Source organism: Thamnophis sirtalis, unplaced genomic scaffold (genome assembly GCF_051295495.1).
Source record: "Thamnophis sirtalis isolate CommonGarterSnake01/CBP01778 unplaced genomic scaffold, rThaSir2_p1.2 scaffold_1, whole genome shotgun sequence".
Classification (NCBI taxonomy): domain Eukaryota; kingdom Metazoa; phylum Chordata; class Lepidosauria; order Squamata; family Natricidae; genus Thamnophis; species Thamnophis sirtalis.
In genome coordinates, this window is record NW_028261381.1 from 152,899,329 (window position 1) to 152,926,142 (window position 26,814).

Below are 26,814 nucleotides of genomic sequence, written 5' to 3' on the forward strand. Positions count from 1 at the left end.
TTGTTTTTTTTTAAAAAGGAATTTATTGTGGTTATTTTCACCTACTGCTGGACAAGTGTACAAATGTCAATCATTTACATACCAATGTGTTGAGCATTAAATTTATAATCCATCCCTGGTCTTTAACATCACTGTCCTTTTTAGTGTACAGGTGGGTGAGAAAAAAATTATTAAATCATATTCACAGAATATACATGGTCGTGCAATCACCAGCTCTAAGCCAGCGGTATAGACACCGTCCCATTCGCTCTACTCCTGCTCCTGAAGTGAATGTTTGAATCAGTCACGTCTTCAGCATGCTCTTCACTTTTCTTCTCTTTTAAATTGTTGATAAATCTCAGTGTAATTTCATCCCATTCCTCAGGAAGAAGCATTAGCAGGAACCCAAGGCAGATGAAGATGGTGGCTCCCAATCGGACGACACTAAAAATCACCTCACGTTTGAGGAGATCAACAGCTGGGGGATGGGGGATGCAAAAAGAATGAATCAAAATATCCCTTCTCTATTTGTCAACTCAATGACGGGGAAGGGAGACAAAAGGAGACAACCATTTTAATAATTTTTCAGTGTAAAGGAGGAAACATTTTCAACCTAGTTACGTTATTTTTGGATGGTGCCCACAATTTTTTCTGGCCACCATCAATCACCAGAAAAACAGACTGCATGGCTGCCCATCTTGAACATAAGGATTTCCCCAAGAATTGGAATTCAGCAGAAGAATCTTTCACTGACTTTTGGGTCCCTAATTTACCTTGCTAAAAGAACCCTTTTCACTCTCTCACACTGAATCTATAATATAGGACAGCGGTCTCCAACCTTGGCAACTTTAAGACTTGTGGACTTCAACTCCGAGAGTTCTGGGATTCTGGGAGCTGAAGTCCACAAGTCTTAAAGTTGCCAATGTTGGAGAACCCTGGTGTAATAGGACACACTGGTATCATCAGTTTTGTTCACCTAAAATCACAGCATTGATAGAATATCATTGGAATTCGGAGTGTCCAGAAATGACTAGTTAGAGTTAGGATAAAGGTCTGCCTGTCTTGCAGAAATGTGTTCCTCCCACCAGCTGATTTGGGGTGACCACTGTGGAACATTCATAGGCATCCTGATTTCTTGGAGCTTCAGTGTATGAAGATCAGGAGACAGTTTAATAGCTAAGCAGGCTATGAAAATCAGTTTGGCTGAGGAGCAGGCAAAACACATCTCAGTCAGGGCCTAAGGTGATGAGAGGCTGTTACATCTTCCAAGAACTTTAGAGGCTAATGGGCCATGGATCAAAGTCAAAGAAGCACACAGGCACATGCATTTTATGTAGTGCTTGGGAGTAATTAGTTAAAGCTGGATTTCTGTCTCCACTAGAATTTGCATATATGCTGAAGAGGTGTATATCTAGTTAAATTCACTCTTAGCATCTCTCAGAATGTTCTCTGCTTGCCCTGATTAATCTCGCATCCTTTTGCACTAGGATGGCATTCCCTTCTCTGTGCTATTCCTTGGAAAATTTTTATGAAGAATCTGGTGTTTCCTCTATAGAAGTACTGGAGATCTATTCCAACAGTACAGAAGAAACTAATAAAATGAATTTATCGCTATACTTTTTTTAAAAAAAAAATCATTGCCATCCATCATTTGTACCTGCATTGCCAGGAACACTGAGTACTGTCCCAATAGATATTAAGATTGGATATGTAAGCACAACACCAACATTCACCAAAATGTTGAAAGCTATGAAAGAAAAAAGAAAAGGAGAAAGTGAAGACCTCTCTCACACAATAACTAGATTTCAACCTGCAAGACTGAAATTAACTCATTTAAATCCCGATAAACTTATCTAAACCATCTTCTTTTTGCAGTACCCAGCATCTGATCGTCCGGTGTATGTATGTATATGTGTGTGTATGTATTACAAAATGCTGAATTACACAATGCTACTAAATTTGTAACTTCTACGTTAAAAAATGGCATTTTAGTACTAAACAAGTTAGGAGAAACTGTTGATTGGAGGTGGTTGGTGCACTAACAGAGATGGCACTCCAGCTCTCCCCCTCCAAACCCTTGTTTTTTTATTTCTTTTAATTTTTCAAATTTTAATCTCTCTCTCTCTCTCTCTCTCTCTCTCTCTCTCTCTCTCTCTCTCTCTCTCTCTCTCTCTCTCTTTCTCTGTGTGTGTGTGTGTGTGTGTGTGTGTGTGTGTGTGTGTGTGTGTGTGTACCACTCAGAGGCACCTTGAATCATGAGATGGGCAGCAAACAAATTTGATAAATAAATAAACTTTCCTCCTCTAAGGATTCTCTTCTATCTAAAAAGATGCCCAGAATTTTATGCAGCTGCAGAATGAAAAGGACAGATTTTCTTATAAACTGACAAAGAGTAAAACCAAAATGACCCAAAGATTCTGCTGCAAGTAAAGTTGAAAGAAGCACTGGGATACGGAAACATTTGCTCAGACACATACCCAGCCAGAGGCCTGCAATTCCACACAGAAAGCCCCATGGCACAGCTGAAAAAGGTGACCAGTATTCCACTTTGGTAAAGTACAAGATGATGGGAGTGATGGAAAGGAAAATCAAGTTAAAGAAGCCAAGGGTAGAGATGAAGTGAGCAGCTTCACCGAAGTTGGCAGTTCCAAGAAACATCTTAAACAAAACCTAAAAAGAAAGGAAAACAATTGAGCATACATACCATGAAGGGTCTCTGGGGATTCTCATCCAGGTGAGAATCTCTGGAGATCAGTCATCCAGGTTATAGTTGTCCCAAAGGTGCTTTTTCAAGAGGCAACTGTTTTTCTTTCTCTTGAAAAAGCACCCTTGGGACAATGCCATGAAGTATATTCAGAAATGGTCTCAGTGGAATCACATGGCAGGGATCCATTGTTGGAAAGTCCATTTTGACTAAGGCTTTCTGTGTCTCTCTGAATTGTTTGCGTTTACAAAAACTGGTCTTCAGATTCATCTTTGGCCCTTCACTTTCTCACTTCTTTCCACAATCACTAGTTCTTAGGGAGTTAAGAAAAGTGGTATGCTGTCAGACCTGGAAGCCATCTTTTACACTGGGCCTTCAGGCCTGCCACATTTTCTACTGTGGGAAAATGGGAGGGGGGGGTTATATAGAGCGTGTGTGATGCATAGTCAAAATAACACTCTTTTCTCAGAGAGTCAAGGACACCTGGCCCTGCAGCTGCGATGATGTGACTGGGAGGCATCTCCAGTTTTGGATGGTGCCTGATTGGATCATGTGAAGGACATGTGGGTGCTGGGCAGGGGTTTGAACTTCCTTTTGGGTGGGGAAAACCTGGAAACTTTCAGATTCGGGTTTTCCCAGCTGTGCCAATATGACATCTCTAATAAAATGGAACTTTGAGAAACCTCAAGCCTCTGAGTCTTCTTTCATTGGGGGTGTTACTTGAATCCCTGACATATGCTTAGGTATGTCATACTGAAGTCCAGGGCTCACAGATCATTTGCCTGGGACAAAGACAAGATAAAAGTAAACGAATTACTTTTATCATCTCCAACCTGACACCAAAGACTTTGCCAGCTTGGAGTTATTGAAGATTTAGTCCAATCCACCTTGAAAACCCAGCTAAAGAATTATGTGGCATGCACATAATAATGCCAAAACAATGTTTTCTCCAACCACCTCAGACTTGAAGTGAGTTGTTCTCATTATAACTGGTCACTGGAGTAATTAAATCTTTAGTATATCAATTAAATACGCTTATATATAGCCTCTAGTTTGGGCCTCAGGGTTGGCAACAGCCAAGAGCATCTCTCTTATGCAGTTTATTCAGTTGGCGATGGGCCTACTGAAATGTGATCAACACATGCTGCTGTATTATTTATATTTACATCCGTCTCTCTCTAAGAGGGCTGAAGGTTTGATTTGATGTATTTATCTTTCCTGATGTAGAGTACTCTGGGCTGTGTGCAAAAGGGACACACATACAATTTGTCAGAAGAGCAGGATTTTGGCAACTGATATTTATAGCTTGCTAATCTCAATGATTGCTCACTGCCGAGTGCTTTTCATGAGTTGCCTCTGAAAAGCCTTCTGAATTTTCAAATGGTTATAAGATTGTGGCAGGGCTGTGGAGTCCTTGGTGTTCTCTGAACTTGATCATTTGTGGACATTTTATTACCAGACCAGGTACTAGTGCTAAAAGGGAGTAAGGTTTGTTCTCTGTTTATATACATATATATGCTTGCCCTGCCAGTGTTCATGGGAGTGTCGTTTTCTATTGGGCAGTTCCTTGATTAGAGTACAGGTAGCCCTGAACCATTGCGACAAGCGACGGGGTGGCTCAGTGGCTAAGATGCTGAGGTTGTTGATCAGAAAGGTCGGCAGTTTGGTGGTTCGAATCCCTAGTGCCATGTAACTGAGTGAGCTCCCATTACTTGTCCCAGCTACTGCCAACCTAGCAGTTCGAAAGCATGTAAAAATGCAAGTAGAAAAATAGGGATCCCCTTTGGTGGGAAGGTAACAGCGTTCCATGTTCTTTCAGCATTTAGTCATGCCGGCCCCATGACCATGGAGACGTCTTCGGACAGTGCTGGCTCTTTGGCTTTGAAATGGAGATGAGCACCACCCCCTAGTGTCAGGAATGACTAGCACATATGTGCAAGGGGAACCTTTACCTTTAGCCCTCGATTTATGACCATAGAAAGAAAGTAAAGAAAACATCTGCAAGCAAACAACCAAAGCAAACTTAGAAGGCATCTAGGACTCCATGGTTCAGTCCTGAGCTACATACATTCTCATCTACAGATATTGTGACAGGAGTTAGAACAGGAAATCATTGGAAGCCACAATCAAATCTGAATTAACTACCTTTTCTCCTTCAGGAAATATTTTACATTTTTATTGACTTTTAGATCTTACTGCTTTCAAATACATTCCTGATTCCTGCAATGTTTTGATGCAGTCATTTGTTTCATATATTTGTTTTCAATGAATTAATTGGCTGTGCATTTGCTTTTTATTTACAATTTTAAAATCAATGACAAATCAATTAGTATAACTGATCAGTAGAGAAGCAGTACGGAAATTATTTGTCACTATTTGGGCATTGATGTAAAACAGTTGGGAGCACTACATCACAAATTTTTATTTGGTGAAGGGAATTTTTCCCCCTTTCTTTTAAGAGAACAATTTTAGAGTTTATAATTCAAGATTTGTGTGTACACTGGTTTAAATTGGTAGAAAACTATAATGTCAATTTTGGACAGTTGTTCCCTGAAATCAAATGAGTTTCCTGCGGAGCCCAAGAATGGAGCTGAACTTCTATAGGCTGAGTTAACTCACCTTTATTTTAGAAGACATTCTGATTTAAACTAAAATACAATTGGAGAGATTAGTAAAACATAGAATTATTAAGAAATCCCAAGATCTCCTAGGGAATCTCAGCAGAGTGACAGACAGATCATTCCTGAAAGGAAGATTTCCCCACTTTCATTGAAAATATCATCCTTAGCTTTCAACATTTTCTTTTGCTTGTGTGTCACAGTTGAATGTCATAAAATACTGGCATATAAGATAAGAGGAAACTCATGGATGCTAATCTTGCTGTCGTGGAATAACAGAGATTTCATTAAGACTTGATAAGGGGAATCCAAACCAAATCCTTGGAGGCCACCATGTAATTACCTAGCTGCAACTTTCTTCCAGTGCACATTGTTCAAAATGTGAATTAAGCAACCGTGAGCACTGTTTTAAACCCACCTTGCTTTGTTTGTCTACGCATTCATTTAAAAAGGATGAAAATGGTAAGAAAATGACCTACCTTATATAGCGCAGAGGTCGAAGCAGATCCAACTGCATATGCAACACCAATAATTGAATCGCCATGGAAACCATCTGCATAGGCCATCATAACAATTCCAGTGATGGCCATTATTGCGGCAACTATCTGTGCAATCCAAAAGGAAAGACATGTAGAAGGAGTTTATTATCTGGAAAGAACCACGATAAGATGAGTGTTGCGCGTGAGAGACATTAAAATGACTTGCGGACATGGAATGGGAAGATAACACTACAACAGCCGTGCAGGTTATGTACCTCCCAGAGAGAGACTGTACAATAACCTTGTTCTCTTTTCTTGAAAATCAAAAGGATTATTTCGTAGATTACTTTAGACTGAAGCCCATTCAGGCAGAATTGCTTCAAGATCAGATTAGTTTGTTTCACAGGTTGACAGCCATAAACCTAGCTTGGCCACTGTTGTGTAGTCAGAGAAATTATAGCTCTAGGGAGTAAGATTCAAAACACAAAACGGGCAGGTTCATTCATCAGCAAAATGCAACGGTGGAATAAACTTCAGCTTGTTTCTCGAGGTGAGTACAAGCAGATTGAAAAAAAGTATCAAATTCCAATGGTTCTACCCTGTTTCTCAGAAAATAAGACCTCCCTGGATAATAAACCCAATCGGGCTTTTGAATGCATGCACTAAAGTAAGCCCTTCTCCAAAAATAAGCCCTCCCCTAAAATACTTAAAGGCATACGCAGCTGGTCCCCGCCATTTCCTGGGGGGAAGGGCGGAACATTGACCACACGTCCCACATGCACCTTCCATCTACCAGGAATGGCCTCATGGAGGCTGCTCCCGCAAACCCTAGCTACCACTCCCCTTCTGTTAGTGACAGCCGCAAAAAGAGCAGCAGGCCCAGCAATGCTAGGGCTGGCAGGACTGTCCCAGAAACAGAGACTGAACTTCCTTTCCTCTCTGAATCAGCTGATCCACAGGCCACGGGCTGAGGTTAAGGGGGCTCCTGCACCTCAAAAATAATAAGACCTCCCCCAAAATAAGGCCAAGCGCTTATTTTGGGGGGGGTCAAAAGAAAATAAGACCCTGTCTTATTTTTGGGGAAACATGGTAGTGTTATGTTAAATGACTTCTCCCCAGTCTGGTGCCTCCAAATATTTTGGGACAGTCTTTCTCAACCTTGGCAACTTTAGGATGTATGGATTTCAACTCCCAGAATTCCCCAGCCATTATTGTTGGCTGGGAAATTCTGGGAGTTCAAATCCACACATCTTAAAGTTGCCAAGGTTGAGAAACACTCCTAGAATCCTGAACATTATCTGTGTAGGCTGAGAATTCTGGGATTTGTCATCTGGAGAAATGTTCAGGTTGGGAAAGCCTGCATGAAACCACCATTTAATAGTATACGAGTGACCAAACTTCAGCTAATTGTGCCACTGGTGATGTTACTATTTAGATGACGCAACATCTGCAAGCAAATAACCAAACTCAGAGAGCGTTAAGAACTCCACAGCCAATTCTATTTCCTCAACTCAATGTGTTTATATCACGGAGCCATGGTGGCGCAGTGGTTAGAATGCAGCACTGCCAGGAGTTCAATCCTGACTGGCTCAAGGTTGACTCAGCTTTGCATCCTTCTGATGTAAAATGGTAAAATGAGGACTCCGATTGTTGGGGGCAATATGCTGACTCTGTAAACCACTGAGAGATGGCTGTAAAGCATTATGAAGCAGGATATAAGCCTTAGTGCTATTGCTTACATGCAGGGACCCTACAGCACACTGGAGGATGGTAAAATGAATTTGAATAATTTGTACTGTATACAGTAGCTCAGTATGCGATGTGGATTGAGTTATAATTTTAGCATGTTATGTGGTTCTTAGATATAGCATATTTATGTGAACGAAGCAACTGTGTTCTATTAACCCAGTTTTACAATTCAATATATTCTGTGAATTCACCCAAAGAGTACTGACCAGTTGGTCAAGTTCAATATAATAGTGCTCAGTGTCATTAATTCAAATGCTAACCCTCAATTAAACCCAGTAGTGAGGGCAATGATCTTTAAAACAAAGCTTGGATAAGTTACTGCAGAGAGACGAAATGGCAGCCTGTCCCTACTTCCCTTTCCTGATTCAAGCTCTTACTATCTGTCATCATTTTGTTTCTGGCATAAACCCACAAGGGGGGAAAAAATCATAAGGAAGGTTTTTTTAAAAAATCTCTAGAAAACCTCACTTGCCACCTTTATCCCCCCCCCTCTCTCAAACACATATATTTTCTCCCAGCTTCTATTTTATAAAATTTTGCTGCATTCTGCCTGATACAATGCTTCTGTAATCTCAAAAGTAATACTTTAATACCCCAATCTGGTGTCAAACACTGATCATATCACCTAGGAAATGTTTGGGAATGAAGATATTAGAGCTGTTAGTGCTATTTACCTGCCTTTTATCTATCAAACCTATCAGGCACACTTAAATCATTTTTCAGCTTTACAAAAACCTTTGTATTCTATACAATAGATCACATTTTGGAGATATTGAAGGATGTATGAAACAGCTTATGAATTGAGAAGCAAATATTATTTTCAGTCTTTAAAAGAAAGATCTAGCTTTAGATACTTGCACATTAGCACTAAAATAAGCTTTAAGAACTGCTATGCATTTTAGCTCCCAGCACTAGTTATTAAAATTTATACATCGAATTAGAGTTTGTCTCTATTAATTAATTAACTGCAGGTTTTGTTGATTAATCCACGGATGAAACCAATTCAAGCTTGTCCAATTTACTTTTCTCTTTAATGAACACTCCTATGAATTAGATGAAGGAGATACAGAAATGTAGGGTTTGCACTATGAACTGAAGGAATCGTGACCTGTCAAAACCGCGGAGGACAAAATCGCACTCGACGAAAGCGCGCGTGTGACGTCATCACAGCGCGATGAAAAAAATTAAAAATGGAAATAAAATTAAAATTAAAGCAAGCCGATTCACATAAAGGTAAGGGTTAGGTTTAGGTTTAGGGTTAGGGTTAGGGTTAGGTTAAAGGTTAGGGTTAGGTTTAGAGCGTTAGGGTTACGTTTAGCGTTAGGTTAAGGGTTAGCGTTAGGTTTAGCGTTACGTTAACGGTTAGGTTTAGGGTTAGATTTAGGGTTAGGTTAAGGGTTAGGTTTAGGGTTAGGTTTAGGGTTAGGTTTGGGGGGGTTAGGGTAAGGTTTTCGCTTTATTTTTACATTTTTCGATCACAACGCGATGTTTTCGTCGCGCTGTGACGACGTCAAATGCGCGCTTTCGTCGAGCGTGATTTTGTACTCCGCGGTTTTGTGGTGGAACCGAAGGAATGTATTTCATATGTAGAAGGAGCATATTTTATTGAATTCTAATTAAAAAAAACAATGGAGCTGCTGGGATGAAAGCAGGACCTTTAAGTTTGACTCTCTTCTTCCACAACCAGATTTCCCTCATACAAAACATGGAATAGATTAAGTTAATAATCCAAACCACAGAGTGTCACATCTAAAGGGCAAGTGAGAAAAACGTAGCAAGTTCTTGAAAGCTGCTACATGTCTCAGGTGGGTTAAGAAATGGAACTAAAACAGTCAGAAATAACTCATTTCAGTGGAGCCCAACAAATTTAAACTGCTGTTTTCAATTTTAAAGAATCCTTGCTGCTACTGTCACCATCCTGGTAAATCATGTTCCATGAACCTTGAAGCACTTTGTGCCCTACAAATGCTTCAACTCTGAAGAATGCAAAGCTTGTTACTTTCAATGTCAAGTTACAAGTTCTTGTGTAAGAATGTTGGCCTCAATGCTAGTTTATAACCCCCCACCTAGCTAGTTTCCGGAAGGAAATCCATCAAACAGATTGGCAGGTTTATTTGGGGAAGTCCTCTGAGCGCAACCTGTGGGCACTTTCCTGAAAGTGGCAAATACTGCCCTGGGTTTGTAATTCATTGCGATGTGGGCTATACAAAGTGGTAGCATGGGAGGCATGGGTTGACTTCATATAGAAAAATTGCCTCTTCAGTTGCTTCTACATGTGAGGAAGTTGAGGCAACTTTCGCATTTTGAAAATGTGGGTGCATTTATTTATTGGCCTTATGAGCTGCCCCGATCACTAAAAAATGTAATAATGTGTGTCCATAATACTCCTTGTGTTCATTTAATTGATATTTTTCACATACACCCCTAAGCACTTCCCCTTTTTTATATTTACTGTCTGCCCTAGTCTCTGCAGTTTTCTTGGCAAGATTATACGGAAGTGGTTTACCATTGCCTCACTTGCTAGGACTGCGAGAAAGTATCTGGCCCCTCCCAGCTGGGTTTATGCGTAAGGTGAGGTTTGTAGCCCAGTAGCTACAATCTGTAGCCTTAACCACTATACCAAATTGTCTCTCTTGTCTGTCACTAATTGCCCAGAAATCAATTAATGGAAGTAGCATAGATACATTTATTCATTCATTCATTCATTTATATTCTGCTGTTATTATGTTCACAAACAACTCAAAATGGCAAACCTATCCAACACACCTTCCTCCTCCTTTCCCAATCACCACCCTGTGAAGTGATTTGAGTTGACAGAGAGTGAGGTCTTTCATGGCTAAGGTAGGATTAAACTCATAGTCTCTTGCTTTCTAGCCTGATGCCTTATCCACTAGACCCTTGATGGCAAATCTATGGCACAGGTGGACATTTTCGGCCTTCCGGAGGGCCAAGGAGGCCGTTTTCGCCCTCCCCAGACTTCAGGAAAGTATAGAGAGTGTGAAATGGGCCCCATGGCCCAACCGGAAGTTTGGGAATGAATTTCCAGTTGGCCCATTGGGCCTGTTTTTCACCCACCCCAGGCTCCGGAGGCTTTCCTGAAGCTGGGGAGTGGAAAAAATGCCCCAATGGGCCAACTGGAAGTTCATTCTCAAACTACCGGTTGGGTCGTTGGGTCGTTTTTCACCCTCTCCAGGCTCTGGAAGCTTTCCTGAAGCCTGGGGAGGGTGAAAAATGGCCCAACGGGCCAACCGGTAGTTTGTTCTGGAAAAATGATCTAGTAAAAAGAAAAGGCAACTAAAAGAGCAACATGCCAACAAAAGCAAATAAAACACCCCCAGAAGCAAAACAAATTAAAGTTTAATTTGTGTGCATTGTTCAATGGACTGTTAAATTGGCCATGCCCACCCAGTCACATGACCTAGCCATGCCCACCCAGTCACATGAACACCTAGCCACACCCACCCAGCTGGCCTTGCCCCCCCAACAGTCTGAGGGACCATGAATTGGCCCCCTGTTTAAAAAGTTTGAGGATCACCATCTAGCGATTAAAGTACCAGGCTAGAAAACAGGAGATTAGAAGTTCTAGTTTCGCGTTAGGCATGAAAGCCAGCTGGGTGACTTTGGGTCAGTCACTCTCAGCCCAACCAACCTCATAGGACTGTTGTCATGGGGAAAATAAGAGGAGAAAGAAATATTAGGTATGTTCATCACCTTTAGTTATTTATTTAAAAAATCTTTTTTAAAAATGTAACCTAGTTGAAATTCCAACTATTTCTCCAGATTGTGATGAAGCCAGCTGCCTAAATTCTGTCGCACGGTAGTAGGAACAAGGATGGAGTTTGCAAACAAAGAAAAAAATAAACTGCCATTCTTAATCACTTTCATTCAATTCTATGAAATTAAGTAAACAGACTGACATCTGGGATGCAAATGAAAGAGGGCAAAGCTTGCCTTGTCTCTGAGATTAGAAGCCAAGAGCTAATCTATTTCCCACCAGAACAGTATTGCAAATCCACTCTTTTCTTTGTTTCAGATAAGTGAATGGGATTGCTGCTCTTACGGGAAAAGTAAAATGCTATGTTTGGGAATGCAAGCTGAAAAGTAGTTTCTAAATTTGGAGCATAATTAAAAATAATAAAATTAAGCACCGTTATTCGACATCCTCCTATTATATTGGCAAAGAATAAGAATATGAGATTATACGAGTCTTAATGTTTCCCCATAATTCTTCTATAATAATGTCTCCCACATGCATTCCAAAGCAAGACACTGCATGGAATTATGCATTAATTCTTAATGGATTAATTGCTTGTGGCTGTATTTCACTATCGCCATCTGAGGGCAGCATTTAAGAGAACAGAAAATTGAGAAGCAGTCATATGAAAAGGTAATCTCATAATGGCGGTTTTTCTGGACATGAACTCAAGAAAATATTGTAGCCACTTCCAAATTCTTCATTGCCTGGAACCATTTCTGCTAATCTTATAATTCCCTCCCATTTATAGTACTCACTGGACACTTAACCAAAAAATGGATAAACCCGACATGCGTTTTTGGGAGCATAGTACCCAGTTTCCCTGAAAATAAGACACCCCCCCCCGGATAGTAAGCTCAATCGGGCTTTTGAGCGCATGCGCTAAAATAAGCCCTCCTCTGAAAATAAGCCCTCCCCCAAAATATTGCAACACAGCAGCAGCCATGAGGTGACCACGCTCAACGCCTCCTGCACCTCAAAAATAATAAGACCTCCCTGCAGAGGTGGGTTCCTACCAGTTCGCACCAGTTCGGTAAAACCGGCTCGTCAAATCTACCGAACCGGTTAGAAGAGGTTCCACCAGTGGACCTGGAAAGCAGGCCACACCTACAGAAGAGATTCCAAAATTTTTTGAAACCCACCACTGACACACAGACACACAGACACACACACACTCACACAGAGAGAGAGAGAGAACACATGGCCGGCAATCCACTCCCACCAGGTCACATGGCCAGCAAGCCACTCCCACAAAGGAGGCCACGCCCACAGAGTAGGTTCCAAAAAATTTTGAAACCCACCACTGCCTCCCTGAAAATAAGACCAAGTGCTTATTTCGGGGTCAAAAGAAAATAAGACCTTGTCTTATTTTCGGGGAAACACTGTAGTTGTCTTAGATCTTCAAAGTAAAGTTTGGGCAATGGAAACTATCATTAACAAAAGCTGTCTAGACCATTACCCTGACACCCATGAACCTGTCTTTCAGGACAATCCACGAGAGCAGGAAGACAAAGGCTTTGTTACAACAGAAGAGGGCCGAGACGTCTGTGGCGGTCAGCTTCTTCAGAGCCAGCAGGTATAGGTAGTTAGTCAAAGTCCACAAAATAGAAAAGGGAGCGGTTCTTTTAAGAAAGAGTTTCAGCGTCAGACCATCTTCGCCAAAGATCCGACTACATTCCCTAGAGACATAAAAAAAAAGATTCCTCTTTTAGAGGGATACAAATCTCCTCTCAATTTTGCCATTTCACAGCATCATAACTTTAATGTTTTAAGCTTGTTCTTCAGCCATGCTTCAGAGTGGCTGGCCAATTATTTTAAATCATGGTGACCTGCTCACATGTTTTAATAGAATGGTGCTCTGGGGTAGCCTCTTCTACATCAGAACTTACAATAGAAAGCCTCTCAAATGGCGACCGGGGCAGCCTCATGCTTGCCAACCTGCTCTGCACCACCTCTACGCAAATCCCCCGCCAATCTGTAGTGAAAAGGCTAGTGAAAAGGTGTTGATGGCCAGGTGGTCTAGTGGTCAAAGCAACAGGCGAGAGAGGGTGGGAGAGGATGAGTTCTAGTCCTGCCTTAGAAATAAAAGCCAGCTGGGTGAAATTGGGCCAATCACCAGGAGACGGTGAGTTCTAGTCCCACCCAAGGCATGAAAGCCATCTGGGTGACTGTGGGCCAAACACTAGGAGACGATGAGTTCTAGTTCCACCTGAGGCATGAAAGCCGGCTGGGTGACTGTGGGCCAAACACTAGGAGACGGTGAGTTCTAGTCTCACCTGAGGCATGAATGCCCAGCTGGGTGAAATTGGGCCAATCGCCAGGAGACAGTGAGTTCTAGTCCCACCTGAGACATGAAAGCTGGCTGGGTGAGTTTGGGCTAATTACCAGGAAATTGTGAGTTCTAGTCCCACTTTAGGCATGAAATCCAGCTCTATGAATTTGGGCCAAGAAAGGATGTGTTTTCCCCCCCTGAAAATGTTTAGATTAATTTCCAGAGTTTGATCTGAAAGGGCAAAGCATTTATGTACAGAATGTGGTAAAGGGGTTTCCAGCTAGGATCTATGAATACGGCATCAATCATTATTTACTTTTAGCCAGCATTTTGCTTGCAGTTATGATCTAAGTGAAAGAAATGGATTCAAGAAGGGATATTAATAGAATTTAAAATAGAGCTATCTGAATAATAACAATTCACATCTAAATATGGAGGCAAACTTGACATTTGATGTAGAGGGTTTCAAATGTGAGAGAAGGATCATGCTTTGTCAGAATTCGGTTAGGCTTACTCCCTAGAAATGTTTTTAGGTTTGCAATCCCATGGATTTTTTTTAAATCTGAATTTACAGATTTGACTTGGGACCACAGTATTTCCATGTGGGAGAATGGAAAAAGTAAATAGAATATAGGTAGTCCTCAACTTATAACCAATTGTTTGGCGACTGATTTATAATAGTATTGGAAAATGTGATTTAGGATGGGTCCTTGCACCGCTGCAGCACCCCCATAGTCACATGATCATCTCATGGTCACATGATCATCAACCTTTCCAGCTGGCTTCCCACAAGCAAAGTCAATGGAGGAAGCTGGATTCACTTAACAACTGCAGTGATTTCTTTAACAACCATGCCAAAAATGGACATAAAATCAGATCTGTATCACTTAACCATCTTGCTTAGCAATGGAAATTCTGATCCCAATTCTGGTGCTAAGTCAAGGACTTACTGCATGGTTGGGTATCCTGCCGTTTGTTCTCCCGAACATAGATATTGTTCTGGCATTCTGAGAAGAAGGCTAGGAAACTGATTTGAAAAAAAAATGCTGGGCTAAGGAAATAAGCACTTCCAATAGTGAGGAGTATGGCTACTCTTGAGAAAGAGAGAAATGAGCAGGTGAACCAAGATGGATTTTGGCATTTAAAGGCTTGTCTATTCAACAGTGGCCCAAGGCATCATCATTAAAAGCTTGCCTGTGCCAGCATGGTCTGGGAGAATATTGATAAGAAAATAGACTGCATGGAATCCTATCCAGACAGGGTAGTGATTTTGGCAGCCTATTTGGAGTGGAGTGGAGCTCTTATGACATGGGATCAGGCTCAAGGGAAAAATCTAGGACTGAGTTTCTCAATCTTGGCAACCTAAGGAAGTGTGGGTTTCCTCCCGAAATTTGCTAGCTGGGGAATTATGGGAGTTGAAGTCAGAAGTTGCCAAGGTTGAGAAGCATTAATCCAGGATAATATCTCCCTAGCTTGAGAATTTATCATTCAATTTCCCACTCAAGATACAACTGTTGATGATAATTTGCTCTGAATGAAAAAAAAAACCAGCAAGCAATTGATCCCTTTTAGCTGATTCCCTACTTAATCCTAGTTAAAATATTTCATGGAATTTATTATTAGTTATAAAATTCAAATTCAGCACTAAATAGTATTAAGTAGATACAATCCTTCAAAGTACCCGATGAAGATTCATATCTTTGTCACCTGCTACTTTTATACAAGAACACCTGTCCCTGGACTATAGAGATCTTCTGCTTGCAAGTGTTATTTTATCTCTGAACAATGATTCCCCTCTTCCTTCAGAGCTTTGGTTTCCAGATGCCAGAATAAGAAAAAGGCTAAAACTTGCAGTCTGTCAGACCTGCCAGAATCTAAACCTCTAAATAGAAATGATCCTTGGCTCCGTTTGTTGAGAAGGGTATAGTTTATTAGAAATCAAGTGTATTGCAGTATTGGAAAGCCAGAACTGAGAATTACGTGCCAAAGGAGAGCCGAGGTGGCGCAGTGGTTAGAGTGCAGTACTGCAGGCTACTTCAGCTGACTGCTAGTTTGGCAGTTCGGCTGTTCAAATCTCACCGGCTCAGGGTTGACTCAGCCTTCCATCCTTCCGAGGTGGGTAAAATGAGGACCCGGATTGTTGTTGGGGGCAATATGCTGACTCTGTAAACCGCTTAGAGAGGGCTGAAAGCCCTATGAAGCAGTATATAAGTCTAACTGCTATTGCTATTGCTATTGCTACTTTTCTCTCCCTTAACTATCTCTCATTGACCACCCCAATGTAACCAATCAGGTTCAGTCAAGATGTTTCATGATGATCAGTCCAAGCGCATTTTGGTATGTGGCTTTCTCCTTTTTCCAGCTGGATCACCTTGAGGCAGCATCTCAAGGAGATACAGCACTTACTTTCATTTCCCCCTTCATTCCCCTTCTCCACAGTTTATGACAGGCTCTCACTGCATAGCAGCAAAGCACAAGCAAGCACAAAGTGGCAGCTGACATAGTCTCTAATGTACATACAAACATATTTTTTTCAAAAAGGTAATAATAATTGTGTGGATTCATCAAATAATATAAATCATCTGAATGTCTAGATTTTGGATTTCCTTTTGGATTCCTATTCTATTTTTTGTAACATTTTATTTCATGAAGAGTTCTGGAAAATTCAGTCAGCCTTGCATTGGGGTTCTTAAATACATTCTAAAAAAATAAAATAAAAAGAAGAATTTATTAGATATGTACAAGAAAAAAAATGAGAATACTTTTTGAAGAACTGTTGAAGAACTTGAACAAGTTGACATGGCTACAAAACTTTTCCCCAATTGCTTCCCCCCCACTTGAATGAAGAAAAGATGTCAAAATCTTTTAAGTGACAAGACTGAAGTCTAACCAAATAGGAAAAGCGGCTAGAAACCTACCTGAATTTTTTGATTGGAGACTGCTTTTCCTGGGCAGTTGCAAAATGTCCAGAATAATAAACGGGAAAAAACATAATATTCCAATTTGTAGAAAACCAAGTCATGAAAAATGGATAATCAAAGTGCTTGTATGTGATTTTGACAATCTGTGTTGTTCCAATCCAAGAGGATGAGACTGACAAAATAATTAGAAATCCCCAGAGGATCTTGAGAAATGTAGATGTACAAGACTCACAGCGGGTCTGTGCGTGGCTCTCCTGGCTGATGTTTTCAGCTTGAGTTTGTGTCCCTTCTTCTCCTACAAACAGAGGCAATGAAGATAATTAAAGAAATGAAGGTTACATTGGAGACCAGTGCATTGTCCTGGTTAATGAAAAAGGAGGAATCACAAGAAACCGTAACATTTCAAACTACTGTTAACATCCAGACAAAATGCATGGTTCGTGTTGCCAGAAACAGTGGCTTCTGTTTGCATGAGTTTGGGGAGCTTCTGTTTCAGCACAACTGGAAGATGCCAAGATGGGAAATGCTGACCAAGATTTCAAGAAGAGAAGGAATTCGGAGAAGGAGGAGCCAACATCGCAACGATATGGACGTGCAGTCTCAATGCTCCGAGACCGCTGTCGATACTTTTGCTGCTAGGTGGTCCAATTGGACTTAAACTGTCCCATAGAGATGGTGAACAGGAAGAATACATCTTGCTGATCTCAGGGACACCGCAAAGTCCCTGATCGATCCAAGAGAAGTTCTTCAAGCCGGCAACAAAAAGTCCAGCCCCAGGCTGATGAAGTTGGGACTGCTCCAGAACAAAAGGGAAGTGGAAAGAGAAAGTGTGTCCATCTGGTGAGGAAACTTTATTGTTTTGGAAAAGACTGCCAAAAAAAATCAGTTTTTAAGTTAAATTAAATCCGAAAGCAGAAGAAAATAAGCGGTGAAATTAACCTATATTGGATTGATTTGAATAGTGTGTTTAATTTTACTTTGTGGATTGAAGTGCTCGCAACTTTATTTTAAAGAGAACGGATCAGTTTTTCTTCTTCTATTTTTTATTTTTATTTTTTAACCTATGGATTAAAGTCTTCTTATTTCAACAAGGACTTTTATTACTTGCTATTAATTCTATTTGAGAACTCTGTTTCTTTTAAGTTTGAAATAACATTAGAGAGTGGAAAGCAATACTGCCACTTGGAGGCTTGAGGCTTGAGTTTTTGAAACAATGCATTTTCCCTTTTCCTTTTGATCTCACTGACTTTGTATCTTGAGGCTTGGCAACTTGTTTATAGAAAGTGATAAGAAGCAAGGGCACGAATTGTTTTTACAGGTGCACTTTGAGAGTCTTACTGGCAGTGGGAGAGGAAAAGAAACAGAACCTTCTTTTTTTGAAGTTTATAAATGAACTTGTGTTTAAGCTAATTTAATATAAGAAGCCTTGAAAGCCAGAGTGGCAGTATCTACTAGCTTGTCAAAATGGCACAACTTTCAAAAGAAACAATAACTTTGCAAAACATCTTGGCTGGAATTCAAAATTTATTAGAAATAACAGAGAGAATTGAGAAAAAGATGGAAAAAATAGAGTTTATAACAGCAAAAAATGATGGGGTCAGAGTCCCAAAAATTGAAGGGGAAAATTATTATAAAGACAAGATAACTGATTACTTTATCAGTGGAGTGAAAGTGGGAAAAGGGGAATATGGAAAAGGGAATTAGATTGACAGGAATTATACCCCAGATTTCAAGGCATGGAAGAAGAAAAAAGAGGAAAGACGATGGATTTAAGGAGAGAGAACTTCTCTCTCCTTAAATCCATCGACTATTTCATGTAAAAGGATGTTAAAACAACCACAGTCAAATGAGAAGCATGGTATGTTTATAGTAAGATATATAAAGATTTTTTATTTAAAATACATAATTTGATTTGAATTATAAGCAATGACTGTGGAAGAGATGCATGAAAGTTATTTGTAACCAATCGACACACCCCTACAATATGATTAGTGATTAGTAATTTAGTAATCTTTAGAGTGATATGTTAAATAAATAATTGATAATAATAACAAGGTGCACACATGTGCTGGTTTGAAGAGAGGAAACCTGATATAATTAGCAAATGAATTTCTATTAATAAATAATAATAATAACAATGAAATGACAAGGGATATAATTAACAATATATATATGCACTGGCTCAATAAAAGGTATTGGGATACAAATAGTAAACAGCGACTTGGAAAAGAGGATTAGAAATTTTGTTATCAATCATAATTAATTCTTATTTAGAACATGTTATAAAGGTGTAATGTTATTGGATGATATTAGAAATAATTAATGAAATGTCATTATGTGGTTGTGTTTTTCAATTTTGGATTATTTTAAGCAAAAGGACGTTAAAACAAGTATAATCAAATGAGAATTTTGGGATGTTTATAGTAAGATATATAAAGATTTTTGATTTAAAATATACAATGTGATATGAATTATAAGTAATGACTGTGGAAGAGATGCACGAAAGTTATTTGTAACCAATCGACACACTTCTACAATATGTAACGAAAGATTATTTTATTTTATTTTTTTGTGTTGTGTTTGTCTGTTTAACCAAAAATAAAAAAATTCTTTTCAAAAAAAAAGAAGAGAAGGAATTAGGTAGTCTTGTAAATGTTGATAGACTAGAGGAACATCATATTACAGTTATGGGATTTTCACATCACTAGTATCTGAGCAACCTTCATACAAGTTTTCCATATTATGCACAAAAGGGGCACAGAATTGATATGAATCTTTCTTGGGGTGGAGGGGGAGAACTTCATTCCTTGAATGCATCTTTTTGATATCACAGTTTGCAGCAACTATTTCTCTTCTCTGCTTCCATCTATGAAGTCAATTCTTATATTTAGTGGGCCCTTAAATAAGACACCCTATGCTGATGTCCATCTTTCCTGAATAAGAGCTGTAGCAGCACAGTTGTTAGAATGCAGTATTGTAGGCTAATTCTGCCAATTGCCAGCAGTTCGATTCTAACCGGCTCAAGTTTGACTCACCTTTTCATTCTTCCAAGGTGGATAAACTTGCCATACTCAGCACCTCACACTGGGTTGCCTTTTCAATAATACTCTTCCTTACAATTGCAAAAAGGATACTGCATGACAAGTAGAAGCAAAGAAGGGAATAGCAAACCAAGGAGAAAGGTCAGTAGCTGCTGAGGTTATTCCAATTGTTAAGAAGGTATAGTACATGGGTTCTCAAGTTATGGTCTGCGGGCTGCTGAAGCCATTAATCCGGCCCATGCAGGACCACATTGCCACGCCCACCCTTTGGCTGGGCGCAGGACTTACAATCCGCAGCCAAGCAAGCTGGAACTGAAAGGTAAGGCCAACAATTTTGGCTTGCAGAGACCAAAAACAAGCTGTTTTGCCTGTTTTTGGCCTGCAGAATGCTTCTGGGGGTGGGGGGTGGGGATGAAAAATGGGACACACAGATGCCCCAGTAGGTGAAAAAATGGGCAAAACAGCCCATTTTAGCCAAAAAAAACCTAGCTGTTTTTGCATGGTTTTGGCCTACAGAATGCTTCTGGAGGTGGGTGGTAAAAAATGGGGTGCACAGACACCCCAGGAGATCAAAATGGGTTAAAATAGCCCATTTTTCACCTCACCTGTCTCTAGAAGATAAAGAGAGGGGGGCAGAGAGGCAGAAAGAGAAAGAGAGAGAGAAAGAGAGAGGGTGAGAGAGAAAGAAAGAGAGAAAGTGGGGGAGAGAGAAAGAAAGAGAGGGAGAGAGAAAAAGAAAAAGAGAGAGAGGGAGAAAGAAAGAGAGAGAGACAGAGGGGGAGACAGAGGGGGAGAAAGAGAGAGAGAAAAAGAGAGGGAGAAAGAGAGAGAGAAAAGGAGAGGGGGACAGAAAGAGAGAGAGAAAGAGAGAGAGAGAGAAAAAGAGACAAAGAGAGAGAGAGAAGAAAGAGAGTGAGGGTGACCAAGACAGAGAGAAAGAGAGAGACAGAGGGGGGAGAGAGAAAGAGAGAGAGGGAGAGAGAAAGGGAGAGAGGGAGAGAAGTGGAGAGAGTAGGGAAGAAAAAGAGAGAAAGAGAGAGAGGGAGAGGGAGAAAAAAAGAGAGGGGGGACAGAAAGAGAGAGAGAGAAAGAAAAAGAGACAGGGAGGGAGAGAGAGGGGGATATATATTAGAGATTGCTACAAATAAATTAATTAGGAACAATTCAACTACAAAGGAATTTTGTATCTGTAAACCTTGTATAAACAGTAAAAGAGCAACCCCATTAAATCCCACAGGAGAGGCATGCTCTAGGTCCCATCTGCAAGATAATAACATTGGCAGGACCCAGGAGGAGGGCCTTTTCTGCCTTGGCACCTGCCCTTTGGTACATCACCCTCTCCGAGATCAGAGTTGCCCCAACACTACTGGCCTTCTCCAACTCATTAAAAACTTGGCTTTGTCATAGGCTTAGAGCTCTGTTATTGTATTGAGCCCATTTCTTGGCTATATTAAATGTGACATGCTGAGAGTGTTCCTGGCTGCTATTTTTATGTTATTTGTGTTTTTAATTCTGGTTTTGTCCTCTCGGCTGCCCAGAGTCATACTTATGTGATGAGCAGCCATATACATTTAATAAATAAATAATTGACTGGTACATAGATAAAGGGGAAGAGTTCTTCCATCAGAAAAACCTGGGTGCCAGCAAACACTGAAATTTAGATTAATTTTCTTCTCATAGCTCATGACAAATTATTTGCTTTCTGATCATTCCAAAAAGCAAAGGATTAATTTACTAGACATTAATTTTTTAAAATTAAAATACTATTTTCATGGGTATCCTCCTCTTTGTCTGGTTCTGAGCTATCCCAAATATGGGAAACAAAATTCCATTTCCCAGCTGTCTGACTTCCTTTAGGCTGAAAACTTATTAAGGTCTTTATGATCTCTTTATTTTTAGAGCATTGCTTTTCTTTTTCCCTATCTTCCTTGACTAATTGGATTTGTTTTGTTATCTTGATCATAAACTTCTTCACTCCAGTCTAATGAATTTATGGTTCTATGCATGCACAAAAAAATTCCTAAACAGCTACTTGACTAGCTAACTTACTAAAAGAATGAGAAACGATTTAGTTTTCTGCAATTGTTAAGTTTTTGATTAGGATTGGTTGCAATAATTAGTTTACAAAGGAACATTTCAAAACATGAATGTTTTTTCCAGTGAAACCAGTCTATCAGGGTAACCGGGTGTACCCAATTATGGGATGGATCATGCTGCTTCCTCTTTCACTTTTCAGCCCCAATCCAGGTGCCTTCACATGCAGTTGCTTTTGCGACAAACTATGTTTGTGTTGAATTTATGTTTACTGACAAAGAAATAAAGGGAGACTACTATAGATCTATTTCAAGCTATTTAGCTCTCATCAGCTAGTCATACCCTTAACCTCTTAGTAGCTTGAAATAGATCTATATTAGTTCTCCCTTTCTTTCTTTGTTGGTAACCATAGATTCAACACAAAAATAGTTTGTCGCAAAAGTGACTGCCTGCAAAGACTCCTGGATTGGGGCTGAAAGGTGAAAGTGGAAGAAGTAGGATCCATCCCATAATTGGGCAGACAAGGTTGCCCTGATAGACCGGTCTCACTTGAAAAAAACACTTAATCTCTCCCCTGGTATAGCCGACAAAGCGAGGAGAGCCCGTGGTTTAGAGGTTAATACATCTACCTAATATGCAAGTAGCCTGGGTCCGAATCCCAGAAAGGCTTATGACTAGCTGATGAGAGCTAAATAGCTTGAAATAGATCTATACTAGTCTCTCTTTATTTCTTTGTCAGTAAAAATAAATTCAATTTATGCTTCAACCTTTGTGTTTGGGGCTGGTTCCTGCATGCTGCTACTACTTCCATTACAACTACGCATACAAATCAACTGTGCAATAAAACCTGCACAGAGAGGGCACTGTTGCACCTTAAGAAAGCCAATGGTGCAGACTTTGTATGCAGAAGTTCCAAGGTTTGGCTCCAAGGAAGTCTGCTGGAAAACAATCAAGCAGAAGTGTTGTGGAAATCCACTGTCCATCTATCTGAGATCCTGGAGACTCAGTGCCAATCAGAGAAAACAGTAATTGTCAGTATGCAGCCCTCTGTTACTGGAAAGGAAAGCAACTTGTTTCTTTTTCAAAATATAAATCTGAATGCCAAATATCATTTGCCTCCCCTCCCCAAATGATAAGAGGATGCAACCAGAGGTGGAGAGATCTCTGCCCCTTTTGTGTGTGATATCACACAAATGCAGAAAAGGAAGGGGCAGAGTTTGCAACTAGGGAACACTTTTAAGAGTCGCTTTGGGCAGCTTATAAATTAAATAAACACACAAACAGTGTTTTTTTGTCAATTTGAAGGAAGCAGCATATTGTTCTAGACATTTCTACATGCAACCATCCTTCTAAGCATTCCAGCACTGGCAGATGTTCAATAAATAACATTGATTATTAATTGATTATGTTCCATCAAATTGTTTTCAAATCCTAGTGTCTAGATCAGGGATGTCAAACTGAAGGCCCAGAGGCTGGATGTGGCCCGTGGGGTGCTTAGATCTGGCCTGCGGGGCTGCCCTGGGAACATGATGACTCTGCCAGGCCCTCTCGAGCTCCGTTTTTGCTGGCAGAGCGCTTGGGCCACTACAGACACCCCCAACACCAGTGATGTTGAGTTGGCCATTCTCATTATGGCCACGCCCCACCTCCACCTGCCCCAAGGTCAAACACAACCCTGATGCAGCCCTCAATGAAATTGAGTTTGACACTGCTGGTCTAGATAGACAGATAACACAATGGCTACTACATTGTATCCAAATTCCAGCAATCACACATTTCTACAATTTCTTCATAACAATGCCCAATTCACAATAATATATTCTTATCCAGACATTGCAACAGTTACAGTGATAATTCTGACCGTCCGCTGAATAGCTTTTCAATCTGTATGGGGTATTAATAATTGAAATATATCGATATTTTAATCTATATCTTTTGGATATATTATTTTTAATAATATAACTGTATTTATCTTAATACTTTCATTGTAGCATTTTGTAAATTACCCTCATCATGTTTTTTACTTCTGTAAATTGAAAGACATGGGAAAAAATAATACATTTGCATTTTTTGTGCTGCTCTTAGTCAGTCAAAATAAATTCAGAGATTAGCAAAAGAGGAATCATGAGATAAGAGAGTCACAAGGCAAAGGAACCACATTTCTACAGCTTTCTCTCTGATCATTATGTTTTTTAAGCCAAAGTCAACAACGGGGAAAGCTATATTTGAGGGGGGAAATCTTTCCTTCTCTGTCATACAGATTCCTGGTGATTTAAGACTGATCTTTCACTAGGATCAAAGAAAAGCCTTCTCCTCCATCCTATTCTTCCTCTTCCCATCAAGATAGATAAAATTAGTGTTGTGATGGTAGAATCAAGGTTAGTCTGGAGGTAGAGAAGAGAAGAGAAGTGAAGAGAACAGAACAGAACAGAACAGAACAAACTGACCTTGGAGGTCTTCTAATCCAACCCACTGTTCAGGCAGGAAACCCTATACCATTTCAGACAATTAGTTGTCCAATCTCTTTTTAGTTGATCCTGTTTGATTCTAACGTGCCTCTTGCCATAATGATGGTGTGGAATTAATGTTTTATCCTGGAGAGGTTTCATCCTGCTGGATATTCTTTGTGCAACTAATTTGCTACAAACATCTGTGCAAGGCCACATAGTGCACACCACTTTTGCCCATTAGTTCTTGTCTACAAAATGCCAGCATAGAAAACTATGGGCAAAGTAGACAATTCAAGAAACCATTTATTTAGTAGGGCACAGGAAGTTTTGCACCCAAGACACAAATGGAGTTGTGATACTCAATCAATCAGAATAGAGCTGGAAGGGATCTTGGAGGTTTTCTAGTCCAACCCCCTGCTCAGACCCTATACCATTTCAGACAACTGGCTGTCCAATCTTCTCTTTAAAAACTCCAGTGGTGAAGCACCTGCAACTTCTGAAAGCAAGCTGTTCCACTGGTTAATTGTCCTCACTGTTAGGAAGGTTTTCCTTAATTTCAGGTTGCTTCTTTCCTTGATTAGTTTCTACCCATTGTTTCTTTTCTTGCCTTCTGGTGCTTTGGAAAATAAGCTGACCCCCTCCTCTTTGGACAGCCCCTCAAATACTGGAATATTGTATCATGTCACTCTAATCCCTCTTTTCTCGAGACTAGACATACTCAATTCCTGCCACCATTCTCCCTATGTTTTAGTCTCCAAGCCTTTAATCGCCTTAGTTGCTCTTCTCTCCATTTTTTCCAAAGTCTCAAACTCTTTTTGGTAATGTTGTGACCAAAACTGGATGCAGTATTCCAGGTGTGGTCTTACTAAGGATTTATAAATCGGTAGTAATACTTCACGTGCTTTTGATTCTATGCCTCCGTTTATGCAATTATTGTATTGGCTTATTTGGTTGCCACCACATACTGTTGGCTCATCTTTAAGTGATCATCTACTAGGACTCCAAGGTTCACCTAATCTGTACTTATACCTTTCATTGTTGTTGGTTTTCTTTATTTGCCTGAGTGTAAAACCTTGCTTTTCCCCCCCATTAAATTTCATTTTCATTTTACTCAAGTCTTGTTGTGGCCTTCCAGTGGCCAGCAGAGCTGGCAGCAGAGTCGGACAGTGAGTAGGTTGGGGAGGAACATGGGCCAGTCCTGGAGGCTGCAGAAGGCTCAGATGAGGGCTCTGCATCGGAGGCAGAGATGGGGCCAAGGCCATCTAGCAGTTCTCAGCTGCCTTCGGAGCTAAACAGCAGTGAGCCAGAGGAACAACTGGAACCTGATCCCAGAGTGCACATGCGCAGAGGATACAGGGTTGATTTGGGAGTAAAGCCACAGGTAGACAGTGAATGGCCCCTCCCATAGGAAATAAAAGAGAAGTAAAAAGGGAATGGGCTTTTGCAGGAAACAATTTGTTCGTTCATTTCAGGAGTGTAAAGATCTGTCCATGAATCTCAGAGACTCTGTGCCAAGTTTGTCCTTGAGCAACACTGCATTAGGAAAATATTTACATAGCAGCCTTCCAAGCTAGATAAGGTCTGTGGTCATAACTTCACCTTTGAAAGACTGTTTACCAAGCCTTTGTGAATGTGAATGAGAGGAATTAACATTAGTTTAATAAAAGGGGTTTTTGTTGGGACCAGGAATCTGCTTCGTACTTTCTGGGGAAGCCTAGGTCAGAACAAATCTATTGTAAGCCTACCTGATCTGTCCTGCCTCTCTCCTCTGCCGTGCCGGCAAAATCCAGAAGGACTTCGACTCTGCAGCTCTAGAATGGGAGCAGCAGAATCTTCAGCAGCGGATAAAGGGGAATGCTGCCTGCGGAGGCCAGTCTGCGTGCTGGGGCAGTTGGCTCCCGGCTTGCATCGGACGACAGAGGATCGGGAGGCACCTGAGAAGAAAGAGTTTGCATCAGTTTGGTGGGTAAACTTCCTAGAAGCAAGAGATGGGCAACTGACTCACAATTTGTTCTATCAAAACGTCTTGAAGCATTAAAAGTTATGTACAACTGAAAATAAAACCACTTGCTGCTTGGATGAAAGAAAATGCATTTTGGAGCAATGGAAAGCTGAAAATTATTTTTTTCCTGCCTATCTATAAATGCGGTTAAATGGTTAAGTTAATGGAAGAATTAGAAAAGGGTTCTCAGATGCAACAGTGTTATTTGTTTCTGTAGATAAGAACCAATTAGAGGAGCATTCCCACAAATGCATGCAATGCAAATGCATGCCCCGCGGAAATTGTGAATGTTGCGGTTTTGTTTTTAAAGTGTTGTCTTTGTCTAGTTTTCCCCCTTCCCTTGTCTATTGTGAGCTGCCCGGAGTCCTTCGGGAGTGGGCAGCATACAAAACAAATAAATACAATACAATACAAATACAATTATTATATACATTATGGTCCATGCATTATAGAGTGTTGCGCATGCACAGCTGGTAAAGAACTTGATTTCTTTCCACTGTGGCAGTTAAGACTCCAAGTGGATGTTCAGATGAGGTTTTTCTGACGTATTTACAGCTGCAGTTACTCCATCTTCATAAGTAGCCTCGCAATAAAATCTCACGTACTTATGACCACAAAATTTCTCTTGCTAAGTGAGACAGTTGTTAAGTGAAATTTGCCTTATTTTACAAATTTTCTCGCCACCGTTGTTAAGTGAATCACTGCAGTGGTTAACATGGTTGTAAAATGAATCTGGTTTCCTCCTTTCCTCATTCCTGGCTTGCCAGAAGGTCTCAAAAAGTGATCACATGACTGTAGGTCACTGCAACCG

General features: G+C 40.4%; 1 protein-coding gene across 3 annotated transcripts in view; it reads right to left on the reverse strand.

Annotated features, from left to right (window-relative positions):
- The window catches only part of SLC35F4 (solute carrier family 35 member F4), a 170,414-nt gene continuing 143,600 nt past the window's right edge, over positions 1-26,814 (reverse strand). For 2 of the 3 annotated variants that reach the window (XM_087728089.1, XM_087728096.1), the window contains exons 2-8: positions 25,747-25,935; positions 16,474-16,771; positions 12,743-12,962; positions 5,781-5,906; positions 2,457-2,649; positions 1,637-1,726; positions 1-457 (exon numbers count right to left, since the gene is read on the reverse strand). In XM_087728089.1, coding sequence (XP_087584215.1) covers positions 216-457; positions 1,637-1,726; positions 2,457-2,649; positions 5,781-5,906; positions 12,743-12,962; positions 16,474-16,771; positions 25,747-25,935 — 1,358 coding nt within the window. In that variant the 3' untranslated portion in view covers positions 1-215. The remainder of the gene's footprint in view (positions 458-1,636; positions 1,727-2,456; positions 2,650-5,780; positions 5,907-12,742; positions 12,963-16,473; positions 16,772-25,746; positions 25,936-26,814) is intronic. The other variant, XM_087728103.1, reaches the window with a different exon arrangement.